Below are 22,899 nucleotides of genomic sequence, written 5' to 3' on the forward strand. Positions count from 1 at the left end.
TCCTTATATGTGGATGATCTACAAATCGCGTGTCGTACATCAAACTTGGCAACCTGCGAACGGCAAATTCAAATTACGTTAAACAAACTAATGCAGTGAGCATCTGAAAACGGCTTTCGCTTCTCAAGCGAAAAAACTATTAGCGTTGTCTTTTCAGAAAAAGAGAGGCCTACAACCAAATCCCATCCCTAAGCTACAAGAAGCCACACTACTGGGTAAAACAAGAACACAAGTTTCTGAGTGTTCTGTTTGATAAAAAATTGAACATTCTCGTGCACATAGATAGTGTTAAAATTAAAGCGAACAATGCACTTAACATCCTCAAAGTCCTCTCCCGGAAACGCAGGGGTTCTGACCGTAAATGCCTGCTACACATCTACCGCACTTCAGTACGTAGAATATTAGGTGGTATCATATATGGCTCAGCCACACAGTCTTACATCAGGCGACTTGAGACAGTTCTCAACCTCGGCCTACGACTGGCAAGTGGCGCTTACAAAATATCACCTGTCCAGAGTTAATACGTCGACTATAATGAGTCTCCTTTACAGCAGCGCAGAATGCTAACTTTTTCCTACATACTCAGAATCCAATTCTCACCACAACACATATGCTACAACATTGTCACACAGTGTAGCTCACGCTTATATTAAAAAATAAACCAAACATGATTAGGCTGCTTATCCTGCGATACGACGAATATTGTCGGGATTAACTCAATGTCGGGAAGTCCTCCAGGTTGCCAGAAAGCCAGAACGTTTGCCCCGGTGGTGTGATTTGACATCGTTGTGCGACTGGGCACTAACACATGTAAAGAAAAGAGACCCACCACACCGAACACATTATACAAGAATTCCGCGCTCTTCATGACAAGTACAAAAATTACATGGAATTTTATACTGATGGCTCTAAATCGAAAAAAAAAAAACACGTGGGTGTAGGGGCCGTAAAGAAAAATTGAGAAACAAGTATTCGACTACCACAACATGCCTCTGTCTACACAGCCGAAGTATACGCAATATGGACGTTAGATCAAAAGATCGTCGCTGACAAACTTGAAAGCACTGTCATATACACCGATTCATTAAGCATACTCAAGCTCCACACATGAGATCCCAATGTGAACCCCTGTTAGGGGATATTTTAAACGCATTATCGTCAAACAAATACGGCAGATCAATTAGGTTTTGCTGGGTACCTAGCCATGTACGTTGGGATACTGGCTAACGAAAGAGCGGATAGATGCGCATCGATGGCAGCGTGTCGACTTCGGATTGGACACACACATCTGACGCACAATTTCCTCCGCGGAAAAGAAAACTCGCCAACTTGGGAAAAATGACAGGAACCTCTTACAGTCTTACACATCCTAATAACATATGCCCACACATCGACACACAGAGACGGAGGTTTTTACACAGCTTGTATAATTTATGTACTCCATTAAACCCTGCCCTATTACTAGGATAGATGACCCCCTAGTGTCCTTTACTAATTAACCTGTTCGACTTTTTGGAAAAAACTGGTTATTTACATTAACTCTAATGTATAATGCAGGTTACCTGCTCTAACATTGCTTTTCCTTTTGTCACTTTCCAAAAATGAAGACTGAGTATGGCCGAATAACACGAATTCTAACTCGGCAGTTCTTTTTTGCGATAACTGGCGGCCATCGTTCCTGTAGCTCTTTGTCCGCTAGTATATGCATCGTGAAAGGACACTCCAGAGTCCTTCTTTCGCTGGCTTGACGTACAAAATGGTACACAACATCAGCGCATAGTGACGTGTAGAACATCACAGGAACATCACCATTGCAGCAAACAGACGGACCTTCGTCTACCGCTGCCAGAAACCTGCGGGTTAAAAGTCTCGTCTGCAAGTTGGCGGAGGCAGGAATTGTGGCCCCGGTAAGACTCGTAATAACAATTTGTCTCAACGATATTTTATATTTCGTGCAGAGATTACTTATTTCATTGCCATTGCGAAAACATCTACTAACCTTTGTAGCTCTTGCTCGCAGACGACACAATTAAGCGCAGCGCGAAATGTCCGCAAACCGCCGGCGTGCGGGCGGGGGAGAACGTCGTCTGCAAGCGGGTGATACGGTGGAGCCGCCAAGCGGCACCTCGGGACAAAATCGAGAAAGGAACGGGAGAGTGTACGGCGGACGCCGCGGCGCTCACGCGGCACGTTGCTGATTATAGTTGTTGCTGTTGTGCTTTCCTGGTTGTTTCTCTTGGCAACTTGTCGCTCGCAGGCTGTCAGCGGAAAACGAAAACACGCGCCATATGGTCTGACTGACGCTCGAAATCCCTTGTAGCTTGGGCGGTTAATCGACTCCTTCGTCGCCACTTAATTGCAATGAACAAGGCTGAAGAGAAGGACCTAGTCAGACTGAAAACCGCCGAGGCAACGACATGCATTCACCTCCATGGTACGTTATTTCTGTTGGGCTTGCAGTCGAAACTGCTGTGTTGTGTTTACGAGACATTTCTTCTTTTGCTTTACTGCTCTCGCAACAGGTGCTACGCTGATATCCTGGGTTTACAAGAAAAAGGAGCTGATATTCGTGAGGTAGGTAAGCGCGACACTTGTCATGCGTTTCGAATTGCGTGCCACGATAACCGTAATTTCTTCCATTTATTCATCAGATGTTCATAGCGTGGGTACCCGCTTCTGTGCTGCTTAACCTTGGCGCAGCGCGCCAAGGCAGAACCTTATGCACTGCTGGCTATAGAATACAGGGTGTGTTTATTTATTATTTTGGGTCTAGGGTGTCCTTGGATTCGCGTTTGAAATATGCCAAAGGGCTGCGTGGTCATTCTGCATTGAGATTTACCCGTAAGCGGATAATAAATGTGAACGAAAGACAAAAATGGATGGGGGCAAAAATACTAAGGAAGGTGGTCGGTTAGTAGGCCGCAGTCATTGACAAAAATAATTGATAAAAACAACCTATTACTAATCTATACGTGCAACATAAATAGTGTGCCAATTCTTTTTTGTTTGTTTGTTTGGTTGGTTGGTTGGTTGCATGAAAATGTTGCTGGTATTGCAGTCAGGTGCAAGTTACCCATGCTGTGCTTCAGGGCTTAAAGTCTCCCCTACAGTGGAGGTGGTGACCAGTATAGCGCTCACTCACACACGCTCATATATATATATATATATATATATATATATATATATATATATATATATATATATATATATATTAGTCAAGCGTTTAATTACAGGATCTGGCAGTGAAAAAGGTCAAAGAATTGAAGCACATAGTAAAAATACTAGGATTTTGCTGACGTTTACTCTGGCCACATCAGCCGATTAATTGTGATGAAATTATAAATAGAAAAATTGGAGGGTGTGAATGGCCCTGCACAAGGCACTACTGGTAACAAAATCACCTCCAGCGCTTGTGGAGTGGCTGCCACAGTGCTACAGTTGACCTGCCAAGTTGAAACGGGTTGAAGAATGGAAGCACATAGAAAATAGAAAAAATACCACAATTTTACTGATAATTTGTCTGGGGATCAGCCAAAACATCATTAACATGCTGGTTTTTTTCCTACGTGCTTCTATTCTTTGACCTGTATACTTATATATGTAGGATTTGATGTGTGTCGCACGAGGACCTTCTTACATGACTAAATGTGATTCTACATGACAGTCGGTCCCGTCACAACTCTCATATGCCACAGAAGTTGTGTTGTTCGGGACATTCGCTTTTTGTTTAATTTACTGGCGCAAGAAAAGCCAACTTCAAGCAGTGTAGTGTGAAGCTAGCTTTTTCTGTATGCTACGCCAATAATCTTAGTCGAACAATGGTGGTTACCGTTATGTGCAGTGCCTTGGGGAAAGGCATGCAGCAGGACAATACCTGCTTTCCTGTTTTTGCTCGTGCTATGTCAACTGATTAATCACGACTAAATCGTTAATTGAAACATTGGAGACTTGGAATTGCCCCGTATCCCGGCCACAGCGGCCGCATCTCAATGGGGGCGAAATGCGAAAACACCCATGTGCTTAGATATAGGTGCAAGTTAAAGAACCCCAGGTGGTCAAAATTTCCGGAGTCCTCCACAACGGCGTGCCTCATAATCAGAAAGTGGTTTTGGCTCGTAAAACCCCAAATATTATTATTAGAACTGCCCCGCACCAAGGCACTACTGGTAATAAAATCGCCTCCAGCGCTTGTCGACTTGGTGCCACAGTGCTACTGTTGACCTGCCAAGGGGAGGTTGAGCCCCTCCTCAAAAAAGAGAAGGGGGGCAGGGCCCCCCCAGGCCACCTTGATTTTAAGCACTGCTGTGCATACAGTGTAAAGCACTGTTATATGCACATGCCATATGTTGGTTGCCATGCCCTGTTTCTCAAAAGAGAAAAATTATCAGCTTTTTGCTTCATGTATGATAGTAAGGTATGGTTCGGCATCTGTAAACATTGCAAAACGCAGTTACCATAAGAAATCTGCTGTGTATTAAGTCATGTTTTTTTCTGCAAGAATGCTATCAATCATGCTCGGTGATAAGTAGGTGCAGCGAATCTGCCTGCATATTGTGCCTTTGTGTGGAAGCAGCAATCAGCAGTGGGTGTATTCAGAGGAGGAATCTATGTAACTCACTCTGCTCAGCTAGCATTCGCACTGGGGCTTCTACTGCCAGGTTACATACTAAAGCAGGTCTTTTCATGTATGCAACGAACAGCTGCTGTAGTGGGCACGACACGTGTGCACTCCAGGTAGCAATAATACCGTTACTGTCTAGTAGCTGGTGCCACAAGAGTTTTATGGCTGCTTTGTGCCAAAGTGGTGTCTTCTGAGGCTGCTTACTCAGGAAAGTTATGTTCTGCAACTGCTTGACACCTATTGAAACCAACATTGGGTATCACATTGGTACTGTAAATCTCCACGAGTAGTTGGACTGTGCCTGAATGTTCGCATTCTGTCATGACAATAGCATGTATTCGGCTAGGCATGATATTTGTGAAATGAGACTGACTTTGGCAAGTTGGTACTATTTCATAGTAGATGCAAATGGGCACACACAAGAAAACAAAACAAAAGGCTAGATAAAATGACACAGAAGTGCCAATCTCTCAAGTGAAGGATTTATTGATGCAGTAACATAAATAAACATGCATAAAATATACACATGCCATGACCTGCATAACACCAGTCAGTGCATTGGGAGAAACGACAATTTTTCGCACAGACCAGTTAGTGTTTGGCTCGCACAGTTTTTCTTTTCAATTCTTTCATTTTTTTCTCACTTTATAAATTGGGAAGTCAGATATTCGCATATTCATGGCTGAATACTCTCATTCTGTTCTTGGAGAGTGGTTAACAACCTTTGATGTGTTAGATTTGTAGGTGCCTCATTTTTGATGGATGCACTGTGCCTCTTAGCTGTACGCTAACACCTTGTCCCGCTAGTCCTCCATAGGTTCTGCCACAGGTCAAGGGAATTTTGTACACTTGGGCCCTCTCATAAGCACAATTTGTTGAACACGTTTGATGCCATAATTGGGTTGAGCTGTGGCCCACTCTGTAATCCAGTTGTTCGTGATGGTGAATATCCTACTTGGCTTGTTCTTGCAGAAGAGGCAACATTGATGTGATATCGCTGCCCAATGTTCCTTAGGCCATGTGCTAGCTTGTGCTCATACGGAATTATCACTTGAAGTCAAGCCTCGATACAACAAAGTCTTTCGTTGCACAATATGTGCTCACTATATCAAAAGTTTGTTGTACTTGGACTTGCCCTCAAAATTATCAAAACAGAACTGAACCGGCCTGGAAATGACACTTTATTTCCAAAAATGGCATGCACTGTTTACTGCGAGTAATTGGTGATTGAGTGCTGTTTAGTTTGCACTTGACAGTGGTACGGTACAAGTTTCTCAAGCTGTTGACATGGTTATGGGTAAGGCTCTTGGCATATACAAAATGCTTGAGCAAGCTATGAACCGTAAGGCACATAAGGTAAAGACCACCGGTGTCTTGTCGAGACGCTGCCACGCTGCATGTTATTACGTTCATTCTGACCAAACTTAGCTGGGTACCAAGCCATTATAAGTGAATGATTCTCTCGTAGACTTCTTTCGGAACATTTTGGTCGTTCAGAAACTGTTTGTTGTCTCCGAAAGTTCCTCTGAGCGTCGTGATTATATATGTGGGCTCAACTCTATCTCAGTTTTTTTATAACTTCTGGTGGTCTGCTGTTGCATGCATTCCATACTTGATTTGTCATACCAATGCTTCACATAATGATGCAACAGCAGAAATTGGGCGTCTGTCTTCATAAGACATTTCACTGGTTGTAAAAAACATTTCAGCAAAGTTGCATGGGCACATGATTTCCTTGTTCCACATGCTTAGCTCTACATGGCAATGCCAAATTTTTTTTTATCTCAGAATTGCCGCATCTAAAATGCGAAACTGGCCTGTTGACCTCTGATTGTAATGTCAGCACATGTGAAACCATTCGCAATTTAACTTAAATCCAAAAGCCATTTTGTGTACCATATTTGTAGGTAAAGCATAGCTCCATTCCTTTCTACTGCACATCACTCATGACATCTGTTGTATCATAGAGGCTTGTGATTGAGGCCCAAAAATAAAGTAGTCACCAACAAATTTAAATATGAAGACAATGAAAAGCGAAGGCTCATGGAAAAAGCAACATATTGGTTGCGTCCTCCATGGAGTTGCTGGTGCAACATCATCTTTCTTATCTGGGAAGAGGTGGGCTACATTCACACTTGGGAAACAGCAAGCGGGCGGAAAAGTCAAAGCGGCCGGAAAACCTTTCCCGTGCATGTGCAAGACGTTCACATTTGTTTCGCCACTGCAGCGGAAACCACTGCCACTTTCGCCCGCATCCATCTAGTTTGTGTATGTTTGTCCGTGTGGTGGCGCTGTTCAGCACACAATTTCAATATGTACGTTCATTCATTGATCCATCAGTCATTAAAAGCTATCATTTCGCACAACTGCGTCTGTCATCTTTAACTTTCGTCTACCATGGAAGATAAAAATACATAGTTTTGATAGCTTTAGCTAGTTGCTTTTCCTAAAAATAGACAATGAACAAAGGAAGATGTTAAATTTTGCGACCGGATGTTTACGTGCTAATGGAGCTTCCGGTGAAGCGGAACAGCTTTTCGCTTTGCCATGGCAAAAAAATCGGTCCGAGATGGATCGGGCTCACCGCCTGGTTCTCCGCCCGTTTTTCTGCTTTCTAGGGGTGGCGGATTTTGTTGATTTTTTTCTGCTTCCGCCTGCTCCGAGACCAAGTGTGAACGTAGCCTAAGTGTTCTTTAAAAAGACTTCATACAGGATGTGAGCAGTCCTTGCACTCTGCAATATCTTTCTTGGTAATGCTGACAGGAGTGTTGAAGCAAGTCAGGCAGGCAAATTCAAAGGTGTATTGAGATTTGTCAATAGCTATTGCTTTTTACCTATCTTTACCTGACTTTACCTATCTGCAATATCAGCTTGACATGCCATGGCGTAAGGGTAATTTAGCAAAATTGTGCAGGAGGTGCACAGTGCACAAATAAAAAAATCAGCATCAGATTTGCGATTAGAGTTCGTAATATTTCCTGTTCCTGGCTCTGCAACAAAGAACTTCCACGAGGGGGACTCTACATCATGTTAATAGCAATCTTTGCTTGAACAATAGTTAACTGTTCTCTCTCATATTTGTACTGTGTGTGTGCATGCCTGTGTTAGCAAGCAGTCTTTGTAGCGCAAGTGATTTCATCAACTGCACTTTATGAGGGAAAGGTTTAAAATTTATGGCTGACCATCGCTGAAGTTTCTATACAATGGACTGCATGTGAAGGAATACATATTTTGTTTTTTGTGCACTATACTAGCGTGGAACAAAAGCCATTAAATGGAAAGTTGGCTGCTACCTGTGAGTAGGTTGAATCTACGAAAATAAGATTCTTTTACAGGGGACATGTCTTAAATGCCAACTTTTCATTCTTTTCTGACCCTGGCTTGTCTTCGCTGATGTCATCGGGATTCACTGAACTGTGTGCGCTCGTTTGAAAGGCAGCTTTCCGTTTCTGTTTTCAGTGAAAAAGCCATCTTCGATAACAAGAAGGCTATCAGAGGGGGAATTCCCTTTGTTTTTCGTAAGTCCTGCATCTTTGCTTTTCTTTTCCTGTCCTTAGGCTCGTCTTTATTTTGAACTGTACACTCTGGTTAACGTCGGACAACCGAGGGCTTGACCTCCTGTGCATCGTCCTTATGCAACCATGACTGTGGCCACTGTCTTGTACATTTATTTTAATTATAAATTGTCAATCTTGTTCCTTCCAATTCTCAGAGTTGGTTGGCCTTTGTGACTGTGCCGTTGACTCAAATGCGTGCATTATCACAATGAATACCGGATAATAACATTGTGTGCACCATGTTGCACAAATCTGTCAGTTCTGCAGGTAGCAATTTGTGCATTTGTCATGCACTAAACTTGCGTGTGAAATTAAAACACCTGCAGCATGGCCCCTAACACTTGGGTCTGTTTTTCTTTATCACATCTTGCTCCTCTCAAATTGTGACACCTGTTGGGATAATCTCCACACCAGTTTTGGGCAAGACTGCATAATGTTCTCGCATCTGTGTAGGTATATGTTACCTTGTTATCTCTTCTTTGCTCTTTTCTTAACCTTTTGTTTTTCTCTTTATTATTAAATTAGGTTAATGTCCTGTCATCTACATATATTTTACCTTTTGGTATGCCTTGCGATTATTTATTTTTCCTTGCTTCCGTAAAATCGCACTTGGATTGCAACACTCTCATCGCCTTTATTAATGTGCTTGTGAGGGGCAGATAAGTACACGCTACATGAGTAGCCATATCGCCAAGTTTCACACAGAATGTTCTGCTATAGTGTTGCAAGAGACCTTGCATGGGCCATCAGTACAGATTACAACATGTGTTATGCCCAAGGACATACCGAGAAAATGAAATAATACACACAGTGCGATGTAATCTGAAGCAGTGGCATATCAGCAGGCTCAAAGAGTCCTTGCATGTCAAAGAATGGACATTCATCAGTTGTCTTGGGTGATTATGTGCAAAATATGCAAGTTAATGAAGTCATAAGACAGAGAAAGTCTAAACATGGAGATTAACATGAGCATACATTGAAAAAAGAACAGCAGTAGATGCCTGGTTTTGTGCATTTACATGGAAGTTTGACGCGTAATTGCTCTGTAGCTGGTTGCTAATATGGAGTGGTCCCCAGTGTAGTTCCCACTGTTAAGTATAAACCCCATGCAAGCGATCTTGTGCGAGACAGCGACAAGCGACACGATGGAGATGGCTGTCGTGTTTGCTCGTTGCCTACAAGTCGTACCCCATGCGAGCGCCGACTTCGAGCAATGTCTCCCCAGTGTTGCCGGTATGAGGGCAGCAATATAGGCTGCCGAAACTAGCGTGACGTGTGCTTTATTAACTTAAGTTGATGTGTTTTACTGTAAAAAGCAGCATACAATATTTCTGAAGGTCTTCCAGTAGGTTCTTATCCTTTCACTACAAAAATTCAATCGTTTGCTCGTTCTGTACCACAATCGACAGTACTTGAGTGATGTACATCCAGTTCTGGCTTCACGCTATTGGCTAGTCCACGGAGGAAGTTTCCTTCCTCCATGGGCTAGTCGCTCATAGCACTTCCGGGCGACGAGCGACGAATTCTAGATTTGGCAGAACCGAGCAATCGCGCGACAAGATCGAGCGATCTGTTGAAGTGACGGCCCGATACGTTGCTCGTCGCTGTTGCGCACAAAATCGCGCTCATGGGGTTTCACGTGCCTTTACAAAGGCACGTGAAGTTGGAAACAAAACAACGCACTTATGTACTTTTGGAATTCTTCTCGTTTTAATTTACACTGGTACTGCATCGTCAGCTCATCTATATCCTATTCAGTCATTGTGGACTGTTGATAATTATGTCTAATTTTCATGAAGTCATTCCAAGGCTCTGGAAACTGCATTGAAAAGGAATCAAAGCGGTAGAATGGTGCTTTTTCTTTTTCTAGTGAGTCATCAGAATCACTGAATAACTAAGTGCCTGTTTATTGTGTTGTCACTCATGCTGCCTGGTTTCTTGAAAAGAGTTGAATCACTGGCTCAAAGTTCATGCACAATTAAAATGGACACTTAACAGGTAGTTAAGTTTAGCTGTATCACGTGCAGAGCACCTGACCAAGGCGGCGGTCAGACCTGTAATGCAGCAGAGGGTGTTAAGAATCTCTGGGTCCGCACAGACCGTCAATGGAAACTGACCCTTGCAGTGTTTAACACCCGAACCCTCTCGGAGTGAGGCTAACTTAGCAGGACTCTTTGAGGAACTATCAGAAATTGTTTGGGATATCATCGGCCTTAGTGAGATTAGAACTGGTGAGGCTTATACATTGCTGAATAAGGGACATGTCCTCTGCTATAGAGGGCTCCTACATAAGAAGCAATACAGGGTAGGATTCCTAATCCATAAGGACATAGCGGAAACATTTATGAATTCTACAGCATTAATGAGAGGGTAGCTGTAGTCGTAATCAAACTTAATAAGAGGTATGGATTAAAGGTAGTACAAGCCTACACTCTAACGTCCACTCACGATCATGAGGAAGTGGATCAGTTTTATGAAGATGTTTAATTAGCGATGAGAAAAGTGAAAACTCTGTATACTGTAGTAATGGGCGACTTCAATGCAAAAGTGGGGGAAAAGCAGGTTTGTGAACAAGCAATTGGCAACTATGGCATGGATTGTAGGAATGCTAGAGAAGAGATGCTGGTAGAATTTGCAGAAAGGAACAAGCTGCGAATAATGAACACCTTTTGCAGGAAGCATAGCAACAGAAAGTGGACCTGGAAAAGCCCTAATGGTGAAGCAAGAAATGAAATTGACTTCACACTTTCTGCTGATCCCAGCATAGTGCAGGATGTAGAAGTGATAGGTAGGGTAAAGTGCAGTGATCATAGGTTAATGATGGCTAGGATTTACCTCAATTTGAAGAGAGAAAGAACGAATTTGGTCTAGAAGAAATAGGTCAACCTAGAGGCAGTAAGGGTAAAAGCAGACATATTCAGGCTGGTACTTGCAAACAAATATGCAGCCTTAGAACAGAGAGATGATGATGACATAGAGCTAATGAATGAAACCATAACTAGGCTGGCTTCAGGGGCAGCAATTAAAATAGGAGGCAAGGCACCAAGGTAACCAGTAGGCAAGCTCTTCCGAGTAACTAAGGACCTAATAAAAAAAATTACAAAGAATGAAAGTGTCCAACTCAAGAGATAAAATAGAATTCGTGGAACTGTCAAAACTGATCAACGAGATATTTGAAACTACAATGTGAGAAAGACTGAAGAAGCGCTAAAGAATGGACGCAGCCTAAAATCAATGAGAAAGAAATATGGCATAGGACAAACCAGGATGTATGCACTGAAAGATGAGCAGGGTAATATCATCAGCAATCTCGAAGATATAGTAAAAGAAGTAGAAGAATTCTACACAGACCTGTATACAGTACCCAGAGAAGTCGGGATACGTCCATTAGAAACAGTAATGAACAGGATACAGAAACTCCTTCTAAAACTAGCGATGAGGTCAGAAGGGCCTTGCAAGACCTGAAACGAGGAAGAGTGGTAGGAGAAGATGGAATAACAGTAGATTTAATCAAAGAGGGAGGAGACATAATGCTTGGAAAACTGGTGGTTCTTTATACGAAGTGTCTATCAACTGCAAGGGTCCCAGAAAACGGGAAGAATGCAAACATTATACTGATCTACAAAAAGGGTGACATTAAAAAATTGAAAAATTATCGGCCCATTAGCTTACTCCCAGTATTATATAAAATATTTACCAAATTAATCTCCAATAGAATAAGGGCAACACTGAACTTCAGTCAACCAAGGAAGGGAACAGGCGCACTTCAGGAAGCTATACTCCACAATGTATCACATCCGTGACATTAATCAGGTTATCGAGAAATCCGCAGAGTACAATAAGCTTCTCTATATGGCTTTCATAGATTACGAAAATGCATTTGATTCAGTAAAGATACCAGTAGTCATAGAGGCATTATGTAATCAAGGAGTACAGAACGCTTACGCAAATATCTTGGAAAATATCTACAGAGGTTCTACAGCTACCTTAATTCTACACAAGAAAAGCAGGAAGATACCTATAAAGAAAGGGGTCAAACAGAGAAACACAATCTCTGCAATGCTATTCACTGTGTGCTTGGAAGAAGTATTCAAGCTGTTAAACTCGGAAGGCTTTAGGAGTAAGGATCGATGACGAATATCTCAGCAACCTTCGGTCTGCTGATAACATTGTTTTATTCAGTAACATTGCGGAAGAGTTACAACAAATGATTGAGGACCTTAACAGAGAGAGTGTAAGAGTGGGGTTGAAGAATAATATGCGGAAGACAAAGATAATGATCAATAGCCGGGAAAAGGAACAAGAGTTCAGGATCGCCAGTCAGCCTCTAGAGTCTGTGAAGGAGTATGTTTATCTGGGTCAGTTAATCACAGGGAACCATGATCATGAGAAGGAAATTGATAAAAGAACAAAAATGGGTTGGATCGTATATGGCAGACATTGTCAGCTCCTGTCTGGAAGCTTATCATTATCATTGAAAAGGAAGGTGTGCAATCAGTGCATTTTACCAGTGCTGACATATGGGGCAGAGACTTGGAGACTGACAAAGTAGCTTGAGAACAACTTAAGGACCATGCAAAGAGCAATAGAACGAAGATTGCTAGGCATAACTTTAAGAGGTGGAAAGATAGCGGTTTGGATCAGAGAGCGAACGGTTATAGATGATATTCTAATTGACATCAAGAGAAAAATAGAGCTGGGCAGGTCATGTAATGCACCGGTTAGATAACCGTTGGACCATTAGGGTTAAAGAATGGGTACCAAAAGAAGGGAAACGCAATCGAGGACTACAGAAGACTAGGTGGAGCGATGAAATTTGAAAATTCGCGGGCGCTAGTTGGACTCGGTTGGAGATTGCAAGGAGAGGCTTTGGTCCTGCAATGGACATAAAACAGGCTGATGATGGTGATGATTATATTACCAATTGCACTTCTGCAGTACCAAGAGAAACACTCTTGACCGTGAGAGGCAGCTTGGTAAGCAAGAAACGACATAAAAACTAAAGCTTGTCACAGTGCCACTTTGGTGTTTCTGCACCAGCTCACCATGACGTCTTAAACTTCGGGAGTGTCTGCAGAGGCCTAGTTCATTTTAATTGGTGAAAATGAACTACATATCGTAAAGTAACTAAAAACCAAACTTCAAAAGTTTCAAAAGCTTTTACTGTGCCACAATGGCTTAAATATGAGCAAATACTTCTATATCTATGACATGACACTGATGTATCGGCATAGGGGTTTTGGCACAAAATTCTTGGAACATTGAAAAGTTTGGCATTAATTTTTTCTTCTAGTAATGAACCTCTTTCTTCGAAATTAATGGGAATAGTGCTTAAAAATTATTCAGTCTAAATTGATCTAGTGTTTCTCTTTAGTGTGTTTATTTATTGGATGTAAGTATTACATGAGGCAGGATAAGTTACTCCTTCAACAGTCGTGACAGAATGCAGCATGTCCAACATTTTGTCAAGCATGTCAGTGCCTTCAGCAAAGTGCTTGTCTGTACAGGCACACTGAAGTGAGCTGGAGCCACATTAGGAAAGCAAGGTGTTCATTTTACACAGTGATCAATGGTCACTGTTCTTATTGCAATAGCAATTATATGGACACTCTAAGCGAATTTCGTTGGCAGCATCAACATTGCTGTAAGGCACAGTATATATTTAGGTATATGTATGTTATATGCTTATGCATGCTGCATATGCAAGGTAGATGCTACACTATTAATACTGCAAAAGTTGCTCATACCAGGTCTTACGTTCCTGACTGAAATATTCCTCGGAATTTCTTACAGTGGCAGCCTATGAACAAATGTTATCAAAGATAATCACATTCACAGTGTGTGGCTCTTATATGTTCTGAGGTTGTTAAATATTAAAAGTGCTAAACAATATCAGTGCTCCAACCTGAAAGTGACGTAATTTTACTGGTGTGGCTCTTTATAGGCAGCGTAGTAATGCCTGCACGGTCTCATTACGGGCCCTACATGGTGCGTTGAAACTTTGAAGGGTGCCAGAAATTGCTAACTATTCTAGCTATGTAGGCACACCCACCTATATAGTTGGAGCACTATCCGAGGAGTTGAAGCGCAGTGCTAACCCTTGTATCGTAGTCAATGCTTTGCCCGTCAAGTGAAACTGCGAATCTTTTTTTCCCTGTCACCACTGGACAGCAGTAACAAAATAACAAGTTTTGTATGCAGATGTGTACATTGCGACTGAAACGGAATATGAAGCTTTTGACTTAAGCATAGTACATGGCAATATTGAAGGAAGTCGTGAAGACTTTATTCCTCTCTCACAAACATGCAGTGTTTCTTTTCCATTGCCATCTCATCGCTAGCATACTTTGTCTTGTTTGCATGTCATACTTGAAGTTTAATTCATTCACGCGTAGTTCATTCACTTCGATTTCAATTGAGAATAGCCCAACTAGAAAAATTAGGAACGCATGTTGTGTTCCTAACATAATGGTCATCCAGGCAACCTCTCATTTTGTTCTTTAATTGCCTCAGTGTTCCTTTTTTTCTCGTTATTCAGGCAACTGCTATTATGTCCAGTGTATATCTTTTCGCAGAAATTTGGATCTTGGTAAACTATTGTCCCGTGGCGTCAAATCAGATTTGCTTCTCATACCCTTGAGCACTTAAGCATCGTAGAGGGCCTGGTTTACATGCACATATATGCATGCATGCACACAACAATATTACACATGTCAGTACCAACAAAATTTTTTTACTGCCCATAAGATATTACTGCCAGAGAGAAACAGAGAAAAGGGAAGTAGGCCAACCACAATGAAGTCTGGTTTGCTACCATGCATGGGTAGCACTCCTTGCTTCTGCACTTCTTGCCGACTTGTCACCTTGCCTCTTGTTCCACTTGTTTACTCGGACACCTATATAGTGGACCATACTTAGTTGTACATACCCAGTGGCCTAAGTTGCATAATCAGCGAGACAGCAGCACCCATAAAGCAAGGAGAAGAGGCAAAGAAAGCTTCACTTTAAATTATTATTCTAGGAGCAGCGAGGTAATTAAAGTTAAAATGCACATGTAGGATTCGAAGCAATATTTTATGTACTTTTATTTGGGCCACTCAGTTATTTTTTTTTTCCTGCTGTGGTTTTTGCAAGTCTGCGCACTATCGAAAAAATTTAGATTTCACCTAGCTTGCCAAAAAGTCATGGAGTGCCCTCATGTTAAAACAATTCACCAAAGTATTTTGTGTGTTAACAACTGCACCACCTGTGAACACCACTCGTTCTTGTGGCTCCTCGTCAGTGTCCTCACCATCATTATCAGCCTGCATGGGATTCTCCTCAATTGATGTTTCCATTGTGTCAGCCCTGCATGTTGTCACATCATCTCTTTTCGCGCGAGTGAGATTTCGCACGAGTAGCAAACAATGCGACGACTGTAGAATTTTAGCCTATGAGATGGACTTTTCTTTTTTCAAGTTGACTTTTTCAAAAGTGCTGCTTCTTTTGCCTCTTCCCCTGGATTTGGAGTTCATCATAGTTTCCTTACCAGATCAATTTTTCAATGTATGTAGCCAACTTGAGCCACTGGGTATGTGTCCATCCTTGACCAACAGAATGAATGTGCCACCGTGACACAAGGAGTATGAAGCCTTAAATGTATTTATACGTGTCGTACCTGTCTGTGTCATGCACCTTCCATCCACATTCTTCCTTTGACACGAACCACACGTTGCCTTCATCCTCGTGACTCTGACAGCTAGCAGCCATGGGTGGTGAGGCTGCACTTGTGTCACCTGCAGCTGCTGCTGCTGCCTCGCTAACTCAAGCAAACTTTGCATCATTTAGATTGCAATAGTTTTATTTATTTATTTATTTATTTATTGATAAGTTGGATCTGCTTGGTTTGCTTGTTCTTTTTATTTGCCCGAGGTCTATGGGGAACTAACAAAGCCTTTGTGCTTTTCTCAAACATATCCATGAAGATTCAGCTTAACCAGGTTTGTCTGAATGGCACTCTACTGTATTTTGCTTGGATTGGTAGGGAAAGGACATCCTTTCTTCCTTCTGCTCAGAGTATTTGAGATTCCTAGTGCTTCTATCATGTTTTTCTGCGCATAATTTGATGTGTCTGTACACGTGCACCATTATCTGTGTTTTGTGCGCTGCATATTGTGCGAAAAATTACACTGCGAGAGCTACATTGGCAGTCGACGCTGTCTTTTGTTTCTGCACGTGCAGCTAATTTTGGACCGTGGAGCCTGGGGCCTCAGCATGGCTTTGCAAGAATTACCAGATGGGCTGTACACGAGCAACCACATGCGGTAGTGCAATATTTTTTTTACTAATCCAGAAATTGTAATGATGGTATGTGGAAATAGTGAAATTCTATAGACCAAAGAGCATACGAGCATTGTGTAGAAATGTGATAGTACGGTAAATATGACTTTTGACCTTCCATAAAAACATCTGCCTGCAGTAACTAGGTGGCCGTGTCATTTCAATTCATTAAGGGAGCCCCTTATTTGGGCGATTACATAAGGGGTGGAAATAACACAGTAAATATGTTTCCATAGCTGAGCACGACATTGAGGTGACCTTGCGTGCAATTGTGTTGTAAGCACCAACTGCTGACTGTGCATCTCTGACTTTTTGCTTTCATTCTCGCACTGTCACTTCAAAGATACCTCGGGGACCCACCCTTGCACAATCCCTGCCACTCCCAGGTATACCTGTCTTGCATTTTCAGTGCATTCCCCGCCTCCCTAGAAGCCATCCTCAGGTAATCTCAGGGGGTGTCAATGGCTCGCCAGGGGCAGCACAGTCACGATAGGGTGAGCATACAAACTGGGATACATAACGCAAGAATGACACCAGGACGAAGCAGGAACACGGGACGAGCGCTCGTCCCGTGTTCCTGCTTCGTCCTTGTGTCATTCTTGCGCTATGTATCCCAGTTTGTATGCTCACCCTATCGTGACTGTGCTGCCCCTGGCGAGCCATTGACACCCCCCTGCAAAAGATGATCCTGGCCTGCTCGCAGCGCTTGCCCAGACAGCCAATCGGAGGCTCTTGTGCCGTCTTCATGCAATATGGCACAATTGCAAATTGTCTCGCTGCTTTTCTGGTTGAAAGTGTTTGTGCCTTGTGGGCCTTCTCCTGCAGCATTGCCGTGATGAAGCGGCATAATTTGCGTTTTGTCGTGAAGCTCAAAATAATAAATCAGGTTGAACGCGGTGAGAAGTCAGATGTCCCCAGAGTGTGCAAGATTCCGAGGAGCACTCTCAGCATGATCTTGAAGAATAAGGGGGAGATTAGGGCTAAAGCGGTGGAACTCTCGACCCAGTGCCCGTAGCGCCCGATGCGTACGCACGCTCATGCACAAGTGGTTCGTCCGAAATTGCTTCAGACGTGCTAGCTTCTGTGTGCTTGGTGATGACTGTAAATTCTGATGAATACGACAAAGCCATTGCCAGTGTTGCCGAAGTTTGGAGCGAGCTGTCTGAATTTCCGAAAGCTTCTGACGAAACAGTGGTCGATGAGTTTGTGAGTGCAAATGATGGCATTGCGTGCACGGGAGAGCCTGAAAACGAAGACTGTATTGCGGACATTGTACTGAGCACAAGTGAAAGTGGGCACAATGAGGAAAGCAACGACGGTCCTTTGCCCGCATCCTCCGATGTGATTGGTGCACTCTCACTAGTCCGGTGCTTCCGTGCGAATGTGGAAGGTTGCAGCCTCAGCTGCTCCGGCTCCTTAGACAATGTGGAGAAGTGTGCGTTGCAGGCAGCGAAATTGCCCAAGCAGAAGAAAATGTGGGACTATTTCATGGGAAGCTATGCTAGTTTCATCAATAAAGTGATTATATAAATGGTATGTGCTTTTATGACATCCAATTCTTTAGCAGGCTTATATCGAATTATACTCTGTATTGAACTGACAGGCATTCTTCTGCGAGCTTGATATAGCCGGGTTCGACTGTAACACAACTTTCTTGAGAGGCAAGCGCAGTGGCCAATGTTCATTCACTTGTGATTATGAGTTCTTGTGCCAAAATTAATTTTGCATAAGTGAAAGAGGACGTGATAACTTGATATAAATGGAGTGTAATCATAATATGGTGCGAGTGGAGCTTGGATGTTCTAGTTCGACTGCTCCGTCAGACCGTTCGCTTGATGGTATGCTGACACGAAGTGAACGTCAACTCCTGCTAGTCGTAGATAAGTACGGAGCTTGCGGCTGCAGAAAGTGGTCGACCTGTCGGAGATGAGCGTCTCTGGGAGGCCATGTCTCCGTACGAAGCACTCCCATAGGAATCTTATGACATAGCTGGTGGCAAATGACGGCACGGCAGTGACTTCTGTGAACTTAGACATGTAGTCCATAGCGACTATAATATATTAGTTACCTGATGTTGTTGTTGGTAAAGGCCCTACGTTATCTGTTCCCACAGTGTGAAAAATTGACTCGGGAGGCGTAATGGGTGTAACGAATCCAGGTTTACACCATGGATGCCGTGTGTGTTGTTGGCACACGTCACAGCTGGTGAGATACGTACACACATTCTTATCTTTTCTCGGCCACCAAAAGCATTCTTGTGCCTTGTGCAAGGTAGCTCGATGGCCGACGTGGCCTCCTTCGGGTGTGTCATTTTGCCACGCAAAATGCGTGAGTACATGGAGCTAGGAATGATCACAAGATGGTGTACATCACGCTTATTGGCCCAGTGGTGACGATACAACGTACCTCTGCATAAAACAAACTTGGCATTATATCCTGTAAATATAAGGGAATTCATAAGAGACACGAACTCCTTGTCGTCGCGTTGGGCATTTGAAACAACTTGCTGGGAGAACATGAGCCAGCCTTCTTGATTTTAGGGGGAGCCTCCCTCAGTTGGGTTCCGCGATGGAGCATCCACAACCTGGTTTCGTGCTCCAGCATGGTGACGGATGTTGCAAACGTAGTCTTGTAGCCGAACAAGCCATCGTTTGGCTACAAGATGCCTTTAGACTGGGCTTTTATTGACTGAGCTCTGCGTCCGAAAGTTTGCAGCTGGCATAGGCAACGATGTGCCCATGCCCGTCTGGGTCATACTGAATCAAGACTGCTCCTATGTCAACCTGGCTTGTATCGGTGTGCACTTCTGTCGCCCAATATTCTTTAAAGTGGCGCAGAACAGGACTATGTGTCAGCTGGTGTTTGAGGGTTCGAAAGGCTGTGTTCTGCAATGGTTGCCATTGGAATTGAGCTTCTTTTTTAAGCAGGTCTGTTAGCGGAGCAGAAGTTGATGCAAAGTTTGGGACAAGTCTGGGCAAATGCGATGCAATTTCAAGAAATACTTGCAGCTGTTGAATACAGGTTGGCAGGGGAAAGTTAATTACGGCGTCTGTTTGTTCCAGAAGAGACTCTACGCCGTCCTGAGATATCTTATAACTGAGATAAGATATTCTAGTCATTGCAAACTGGCATTTTTGTGGTTGAGTCGGAATTTGGCGCATTGTAACCTTTTCAGTATTTTGACAAGATGTTGCAGATGTTCTTCTTCCATTGCACCAATAACCAGGATGTTGTCGAGGTACACAATGCAGGTGTAGTCTATTAGCGAACCGAGCACTGTGTTCATGGCATGCTGGGATGTACTTGAGGCTGTTCACAGCAATGTCCTGCAGTGGACTAGCAGTGTCATGCTACTCCACCACCCGTCGGGCGAAAGTCTTGATGTCATCCTGGACTGTCTGCAGAGACAGGATAGCTGCATGTGCCGAGTAATGTATTCCAGCAACCACATACTGTATGGCTGCAGGAGATGGCCAGGCTATGTCGCATGCTTGCAAGAGGCGTAGTTTGCTGTAGATGCATGTTACGATGTCTTCACTTCTGGCTTGTCGGTGTGACCGCATCTCCGTGAACCAAGCGTCATAAGCACTCAGAAGTGCTGCAAATGCAGACTTCAGGACTGCTCTCCAAGTTGGCTATGAAACATATTCGCTCCCTTGGAAGCGATGCCAGGCTTGATCGGCTCCTCGGAGACCCCCCTTCCGCAATAAATTTATTGACCCACTCTGGCCAAGAGTGTTTCAGGGCAACAGAGTCAATTGTGCAAGCCCAGGTGGTAGGGTCGTCCTTAAAGCGCCCCTGAAACAGTTCGGAAAAATTTTGTAGAGGCGTAGCATGCAGCTAACGTTAATAATTCGCACAAGTTGTGTGAAGAGTCTCATATTAAGAGAGCTATGGAAGGTTACAAGTTACCCTCCTCCACAGCCATGCATTTTCTCCTCAACTTGTTCACCAAGTGATCAGGGCTAAGCTCCCCCTTCACTGGCTCTTCATCATGATGGCACGTCGTGTTGTCTACTTCTGGTTCTCTAGGAGCAAGCGTGCAAAGCCTCTCCAACCTCTCCACCAGCTGCTAGGCAGTCAACCCCAAGTGACTGCTATAGAAGCAGCGTGCATTGCGAGCGTTCTGTCGCAGCGCCAAACATGTCGGGTACTCTGGTAACCACAGGCGAGCTGGGAATTTCGACGGATGAGTGGAACCATAAACTCAAGCTGATGAAGGAACTATAGCGTAGGCATACGTGAGCTGCCTGATCAGTCCGCACGGTCCAGACACCCGTTGGCGCAGCGCTTAACCAGCCAAACAAAGAGCTAATATTGCTCTAACCAAGTGTAAAACATTTTAAACATTTACAAAAACATGTTCATGAATATGCTCCTGTGAAACAGTTACGCCAGCAGCAAAGAAGAATACACTTCGTTATTGCTACTGTGTTTGGTTGAGCTCTGTCCAGGTGGCTGCACCATGCAGACCTTTCATGTTTACACTTCTGTTCATCCCATGAAACGGCACAGTCAAATGGGCAGACCCTGTCCCCGTGAGCTTGCGTTTACCCGAATACTGGACTAGTGAAACGCTGTTGTGGTAGTAATCTTCCGGTGTAAGGTGACGGTCGCAAGCGCGCAAATCCTGGCGCCAATTGGATAGCGGCAGTCCGATGCGCTGCAGCCAGTCCGCTTGTCTGCTGCCTTGCAGAGGGACACGATGTCACAGCTTTACATATTGCCAGTCTCTACGTTTGCAGTCCACAACGCAACAAAGTTGAATCATAGTGCTCGCGGAAAGACAGACCAACTCTTAACACAGAGCTCTAGTCAAAGACGGAGCATGTCGTAACACAAGCGAACGACGCTTGCTGTGTGCCGGAAGTGCTTAAGTGTAGTGACAAATCGCTCTTGTGCATTCTCTTTTTGTTGCTTTCTTCTATAGAAAGAAATTAACTAACATTTCAGCGATTACGAACAACATTTGTTCCCCATAAAGTTGGAAAAATTATTGATGACGCACCTTGGGCAGCCAATCGAATAGCTCGCCCTACTAGCGTTATTGGGGCAAAGAACGTCAAATGGGAGGGGCAGCTTAAAATTCAGCCGAGCGATGCGCTGCAATCGACAGCGATGTGCATATTTAAAACCTTATAATAAATTACACGCTTTATGTGGAGCACTTAGATGTGTCAATGATCAGAACGACCTACTCTAACGACTCGGCGCGTTTGTACAAAATTGTCAAAATCATTTCAGGGTCCCTTTAAAGCCATGAAAGTAGAATTTCAGTCTCCAGAGCAGTGTAAATGTGGCACACCCAATGCCAGAAGTAGAACAGCTTGCCGTAGTGTTCTGCTGTTGTGTCAGCATGGACAAGGTCCGGGCAATTTCAGCATCGCGGTCCTGCTGAGGAGCCACTGTGGAGGCTTGGACGCCGTTGTTAAATGGTTGTGGCAGCGAGTCCAGAAATACTCGTCTACTTTGAAGGGTCATGGATGTAGGCAGATTGAGGTCTTCCAATGTCCCTGTCTTTCGCGATTGCACCATTGTATATAAGAGAACATAAACAACTCCATCGTTCACTAGGTTGGCTGTCCTATCCTGCCCTTCTTCATCTTTTTCACACTCCCCGCGCCATTGTCCGAGCTCCATTGCCGCTCTTCATCATTACAATATATATAATTGGATTAGAGGGCTGGTGGCTCATTTTGTCAAATCATCTATGGCTCTCGAGGAAGAAAAGCTACGCAATAGGTAGGAGGGTGGTAATATTTTCTCCAGATTGTTTTGTAGCATTGAAATGTAGTCAGCAGTGCAAAGATTGTTGAGTTTTGAATTTGGCCGATCAACGTCTCACAAATACATGGAGCACTGGTGTAAGGTTTCATTATTTCTGAAGTGAATCTGGCAAATTTTTCCTTCCATCTACTGATCCAGTGATGAAAAGAAAGATATAAAGATGATAGGTGATATAAAGAAAGATGATAAAGTACTGACAGAGGAATACAGCTTTTTAAATGCAGAGTTTGCAGTGAGGCTCAACCTAACATGTTTAGAGAACTGTTCTTGTGACAAAACAGCCCCCGCAGGAGCGTCTGCGTCAGCAGGTGTTTGGTGTGTTGTGACACCACGTACCCGAGCACATGAGGGTTGGACCGTCCTGTGTGTAGCCGTGCGCAGTTGAGCCGTGTCTGGGAAAAGGGGGATCCTGGGGGTTGAGCCGATGCTGGGTGTTTGGACGTTAAGGCCCCCTGGCGGAGGCAACACACCTCTTTGGCCTCTGCTTCACGTAGACGGCACCTCCAGAATGATCCACCTGGAGGAAACCGGCATTCGCGGTTTCCTGTCCTCTCCAATCGTCCTCTTTCTCTCTCGCCTTTTTCATCTTTCCTTTCTTCTCGTCATTTCTCCTGA

The 22,899-nt window shown here is 43.7% G+C and overlaps 1 protein-coding gene across 1 annotated transcript in view; it reads left to right on the forward strand.

Annotated features, from left to right (window-relative positions):
- Positions 1-2,144: 2,144 nt before the first annotated feature.
- Positions 2,145-22,899, forward strand: part of LOC142587441 (uncharacterized) — a 66,435-nt gene continuing 45,680 nt past the window's right edge. Inside the window, exons 1-4 of the mRNA XM_075698463.1 lie at positions 2,145-2,434; positions 2,523-2,574; positions 8,081-8,139; positions 16,399-16,481. Of these exons, the coding sequence (XP_075554578.1) occupies positions 2,362-2,434; positions 2,523-2,574; positions 8,081-8,139; positions 16,399-16,481 (267 nt within the window). The 5' untranslated portion in view covers positions 2,145-2,361. The remainder of the gene's footprint in view (positions 2,435-2,522; positions 2,575-8,080; positions 8,140-16,398; positions 16,482-22,899) is intronic.

The sequence above is a fragment of the Dermacentor variabilis genome, chromosome 7 (assembly GCF_050947875.1).
Source record: "Dermacentor variabilis isolate Ectoservices chromosome 7, ASM5094787v1, whole genome shotgun sequence".
In the NCBI taxonomy this organism is placed as follows: domain Eukaryota; kingdom Metazoa; phylum Arthropoda; class Arachnida; order Ixodida; family Ixodidae; genus Dermacentor; species Dermacentor variabilis.